At 43.2% G+C, this 5892-nt stretch overlaps 1 protein-coding gene and 1 long non-coding RNA gene across 3 annotated transcripts; one reads left to right on the forward strand and one right to left on the reverse strand.

The window, feature by feature from the left end:
• Positions 1-1821: 1821 nt before the first annotated feature.
• LOC106325695 lies at positions 1822-2516 on the reverse strand. 2 transcript variants are annotated; one of them, XR_001266984.1, is made up of 3 exons: positions 2356-2511; positions 2191-2281; positions 1822-2093 (listed from the first exon to the last, which is right to left on the reverse strand). It is a non-coding gene; the product is annotated as an uncharacterized LOC106325695 (long non-coding RNA). The 2 variants fall into 2 exon arrangements; XR_001266983.1 differs by having other exon boundaries at positions 1822-2281; positions 2356-2516.
• Positions 2517-3983: 1467 nt separating this feature from the next.
• On the forward strand, positions 3984-4955 carry LOC106324055. The gene has a single exon (XM_013762079.1). It carries the CDS (start codon positions 3984-3986, stop codon positions 4953-4955), a length of 972 nt encoding a protein of 323 aa, XP_013617533.1.
• Positions 4956-5892: the final 937 nt, after the last annotated feature.

Below are 5892 nucleotides of genomic sequence, written 5' to 3' on the forward strand. Positions count from 1 at the left end.
ATTGATCACTGGATAAAGAAAATAAAGGTACCAGAAAGATGAGAAAAGAAGTTCTCAAAGAGCAGCATTGTTCCTAAGCTGTTCATGGACTGAAGCAAAAGCAGCTGCATTGAATATGATAAGACTAAGTAAAACTTAGTGAAGGAGTTCGATAAAGAACAATCCAAATCAGTCCATATATTCTTATAAAATAAATCCCTTGTGTTTATAATAAATCAGCACTGCAAGTAGGTCATGAGATGCCATCAAAGAAAGTGTGGACTGCGATGTTTTTCAAGTAATAAGATTATAGTATGAGACTGCAATGTAAGCACAAGCCATTATGTTTATATCAGTGGATAAAAGGAAACCATAATGGTCTAAGAGAGTGACCAGAAGTATGTCTGGTCGAGGTCAAATGGATATGGCATTGCTGAAGGCAAGAAAGATCGATAACCATGTATAAAGGTCCTTGAGTGTATTTGACTGCAGATCCATAGTTTGATGAGATTATAAAACTCATTGCAGCAATGATTAATGATATGACCTTAGACACTCATGGGGTATGGACGAGTATAGACAAGGTCTATAACTCAACATGGATCGACCAATGAAGAAAGATCGGATATAATAGATAAGCCATTAGCACATACGGGTGATGTATGTCCGAATGGACGAAGGCATGTCCGTGAGAAGCCAAGTGATTCGTATGTGTTTGGGTCGATGACTCAGTATATATATTAAAGTGTCCACGGTATGGCAAAGCCATGTGACTAGAGGATCCGTGGGACATGAGAGGACTTGCGAGTAAAGTTTGATCGCAGATTAGAGGTCCATCAGAGTACTGGTCGAATGCCATCCGTCCGACCAGGACATAGAGTGGTCAGCTGCAAAGATGTACGTCTTGATCATGTCTTAATGAAGTTCCAGAAGATATGAGAGTTACAAGATAACTCAAGTTACAATTTGGCAAGAGCTATTCCTACATCAATGTTCAAGAAGCTCAAAGGACTACAAGTTCAGTCATATGATATGTCAGCCGACTTCTTCACCATGTCTACACCAACCACACGTCCATGAAATTTATCTATCAGTTTAAGACGTGCCAATTAAAGGACCAGTTCAAGACTTGGCGCCCATGAAGCTAAACTATCAAATTGTCCATGCGCCAACTTGAAGAACATACACGGGGGTACAAGTCAGGAGGACTTCATGTGTTGTACTCTTTTTCCTTATCCATGGTTTTGTCCAACTGGATTTTCCTAGAAATGTTTTAATGAGGCAACATTAAGCATGTTACAAGCCCTGAACCGGATGTGTCGATCAAGGGGGAGTGTTATAAACCAAGTGGTGATCGACCCATATCAGGCTCAAACCGTCCGGCTCATTAGCTATCCATCCGGCCCATTAGCTAATGACTTAGGCGAATGAGAGTTTACATTTATCTATACTTGATGTTTATCCTTTTCCATATGTATGTAGGATAAGTACTATTTCTTATTCCTATTAGGAATAGGATTTTCTTTTCTCTTATGACGGTCTAATAAGACGGTCTAATACTTGTATAAATATAGACCTCTGGTCATGAGTAATAATAAGCTTACACAACATCTCTTTCATAACAGTAATGACTTTATCTCTGTTTTAATTATTTATTTTATGTAATGTTATTGTGAGTTTTGTATGAATCCTTTGCTTTGCTAGTTGCTTTACTTTCAAGTTAGAGAATAATTACGATCACCTATAAAGCTTTTGATGTACAAATACAATTGAATTTTAGAATTACAGTAGCTTAAGATACTAGAAGCATTTTTTCTTCATCACCAAATTAAAAGATTTGGCTAAACCCGAGAATAAGACATCAGATTTAACTTGGTAACACAATGGATAAGAGAATATAGTTCATGTAAAGAAGCAAACACCAAGACTACACCATAGAGAATCTTCAAATACATAAAATCTGAAACTTAGAAAGTGAAAGACTACACCATAGAGAATCTGAAAATACATAAAGTTTACTTCATAAAAAAAACTGAACCATAGAAAAACAAGATAGAAACCAACTTCATCCTCCTCCTTTAATCTCAAACCAACCCCTTTCTCCATCTTGTTATCTGAAAATGAAATTGACGACTTGAAGACTAACTACACATTGCAGGAAATCAAACAACTCACTTGAAGACTTGAAGTAATAGGATTGAGGACGCTCACAGGCTCACAGCACAGACGCTCACAGGCTCACTGCTCACAGCACAGACGCTCACAAGTTCACAGCAAAACCGAACCCTTGAACCAAAGCAGCCTGCAACCCAGAATCAAAATCAGGAAAAGCTGAAAAGACAGAACATGAAAGTAATGAAGCAATTAGATGTTAACCTTCTCTTAGTGAAGAAAACGAAGAGACCTACAAGATTGTTGTTTCTCAATTTCGATCATGTCATGTTTCTCAGCTACATCGACAGAGAAAAAAATTACGGCAGAGAGATTCTAATTTTTGAGATCAAGAAAAAACCTAAGTTAATATGACGTCGTTTCACATATTCTGAAAAGAAAAAATAAATAAATGTGCACCCTTTTGTTCGCGGGTAAACCCGTTTAATAAACCCCATTTAATGGGCCGACCCTGTGTGAACCCGTTAAGTCTTTACATACAAATAAACAGGTACGGGTTCTATCCGTTTAAACACCGCCCGTCAAGCCCGCGGGCTTCTGGCCTGTTTAAACATCCATATTTACATTGACCTTGTTGTCATCCCAATCTTAGATTTTTTCTTTACAGATCTCGTTTGTATTACTCGGTCTAGTTCATCTCATTGTATTCGATCTTATTCATAAATAAAGTCCATTTTTACCTACTGGAAACTGTTCAACATCGTTGTATTCTAAAGATATCGTTGCCTACATCATTTGTCTTCCCTAGATCAAACCCCGATCACTATCAAATACTTAGTGTAGGTTTTAGGTTCTACATTTTGGCGCCGACTGTGGGGAAGATAACCGAAAAACATATTTGCTAAGAAACCGATCTAAGTTTCCTAAGCACGAATAAGGATCCCAACCAAACCGTCGGAACCACACCCTCAAGAGTCAACGACGTCGATCCTATCGGATCCGACTCGGGGACCGAAACCACACCAAATGGGTTAACAGGAGCCAATGACGCAACCGGAACAACCCAGACGCAACGAATCCCTCCGATCGGGACTTCAAGTCAAGATCGATCTCTTCCGATCAATCAGACATCGATCCCAGAACGAGTCGGAGCTCGAGTCTAGAACCGTCCCGGGGACAGACAATCCGCTCATGACTAGACCCGATCTCAATCCAGACCAATATCGCCGACCCTTCTAGCACAAACTTGAGAAGAAGTGACCGAACTTCGAGGAATTGTCTCGTCTCTAATCGACGAAATTCGTAACCAAAGGATCGCCAATCAAACCATCGCTAATCGACTAGACCAGGCTGAGAGGGAACTCGCAGAGTATCGAGCTGCAAACGTTCGAGAAAGAAATCAAACGTCCCTCAATCCGTTAAAAGAGACGTCGAACCTCCAAAACACCGGTCTGTTCGGCACTCCAGAGATCCCAAGCGCTTGATCCAGACGCTACACGGGAGAAAACTCACAACGACCCCGTCCACAGGGAATGACCCACTGAAGCTTAAGCTACAGTGGATTGGACGAAATCGACACTGGGCTCCAACGCCCACGAAGCAATCCGGTCCAATTCCAGAACGGATCAACGAAAAGGCAGGGGGAACCAAGAACACGGATACCGCCACCAAACCATTCGATCCCCGAAAATCAAACTCCATCTGCCACGAGGACCTTCCACCAAGCGGGATGCGATAACTCAACAGAACAAGCTCGGAGGCACGATCTTCGCGGTCCCGTCAATATCGAATTCCAAAGGAAAGACCTAGGGATCCCGATTGAAACCGGAGCGTTTCAGAATTATATCGAGAGGAACGATGCCGAGCTCAAAAGGATACATGCGATCGTACATATGGCAACGAGCTCCGCCCCAGATATCGACATGGTCATCGAGGAGACCAGAAGGACCCCATTTACAAACAGAATCACCAGCGTAAGGCTGCATCATGTTGGGAAATTAAAATTCCCCGAATATGCAGGAAACACAGACCCAAAGACCCACGTACGAGCCTTTCGTCTAGCAATATCAAGAGCACACCTCACTGACAACGAAAAAGAGGCCGGTTACTGTCGCTTCTTCGCCGAGAACCTCACGGGGGCCGCCCTCGAATGGTTCGCTGGACTAGAAGAAAACTCGATTGATAATTTCACTCAGTATGTATCTACGTTCCTCAAACAGTATTCAGTCTTCATAGAGACAAGAGTTACCGAGGCAGACCTTTGGAATCTCAACCAAGCCCCTTTCGAGCCGTTGAGAGCGTACATAAACAAGTTCCGAGAAATCAAGGCTAATATTTCGCATCCGAACGAGGTCGTCGCCCTAGCGGCATTGAAGAATGGCGTATGGTTCTCATCTAAATTCAGGGTAGAACTAGCAGTACGAGCACCAATCTCGTTGGATGACGCCCTACACCGAGCCTCTTACTTTGCCACACACGAAGAGGAGGTCGCAGCCTTAAAAGAACAGTATCACGCGAACAAGAATAATGCAACTAAAAAGCCTACTGCTCCTAAGGAGCCAGCGACCAAAGGACAACATTCCTATGCAATAAACAACTCACCACAAAATTCTTTGACATACGACCTCAGCAAATATTGCTCTTTCCATGACCGCAAAGGCCATTCGACCGAAGAATGTCGATCCGCGCTTCACAGTCAGAATGAAAATAAGAAAACCACTGAAGAAACCGGAGAGGAAGAGGAAGAACCAGTGACTCCAAAATCCAACCGAAAGGCCAAAGTCTCGAAAAACAAAAAAGGCAGGGAGACCGAGCAGGAATCACCGAGCTCTCCCCCCCAGCTCCGAAGAAAAGAGTCGACATGATTTCGTGGGGGCCAAACAACAACGCGACCGACAAAATCAAGAGCCAGACCAAAGGGAAAATACGCTTCGAAATCACGGTAGCGAACCGCACATTGGAAACCCCCGATGAAGCTACTCTTCCTCCCAGTATATATCAGTACAACCGAAACATAAAGTCTCCTTCCGGAAAAATCCCCAACTTCAAGCGAAAGAACAAAATGACCAAAATTCGCGAGCTACTGGAAAAACCGATTACCCTACAGATTCAGAAAAAATAAAGAATGAAGACCCTTAATCGCAATCTGTCTGGGGGGCAGAGACACTACCGACCAGCACAGACTAAGAGATGGAATTTTCCGTCCCACGACAAAGGTTAAAAACGAATCGACTTCATTTACGGAGGCTCCAAGTTCTGCAATTCGGTCAACTCAATCAAAGCGTACCAACGGAGAGCTGAAAACAACGTAGGAGTGAGAGAGCCCCAATTAGGTCCCGAACATGAAATCACCTTTGACGAAAACGAGACCGCAAGTCTCGATAAACCACACGATGACGCTCTCGTGATACGACTCGATGTTGGCGGTTGCGAACTATCCCGAGTAATGATCGACACCGGAAGCTCGGCTGATGTCCTCTTCTACAACACGTTCAAAAGAATGGGATTCACCAAAGCACTCTTAAAGCAAGAACGAACTCCCCTCATGGGGTTCGCAGGAGAAACCACCTACTCCCTTGGATCGATCGAGCTCGCGGTAACCGCTGGAGAAACTAGGAAAATCGTAGAATTCAGCGTGATAGACCGTCCAGCCCCATTCAACGCAATCCTTGGGAGGCCTTGGCTATATAGCATGAAGGCAATTCCCTCAACATATCACCAATCCCTGAAATTTCCAACCCCGAAAGGAGCTAAGACTATCAGAGGAAGTCAGAAGAGCTCCAGGATATGCTACCTCGCAAG

This window comes from Brassica oleracea, chromosome C2 (genome assembly GCF_000695525.1).
Source record: "Brassica oleracea var. oleracea cultivar TO1000 chromosome C2, BOL, whole genome shotgun sequence".
Classification (NCBI taxonomy): Eukaryota; Viridiplantae; Streptophyta; class Magnoliopsida; order Brassicales; family Brassicaceae; genus Brassica; species Brassica oleracea.

Coding starts and splice junctions, on each gene's coding strand:
- LOC106324055 (XM_013762079.1), top strand. CDS start 3,984: ATGGCAACGAGCTCCGCCCCAGATATCGACATGGTCATCGAGGAGACC.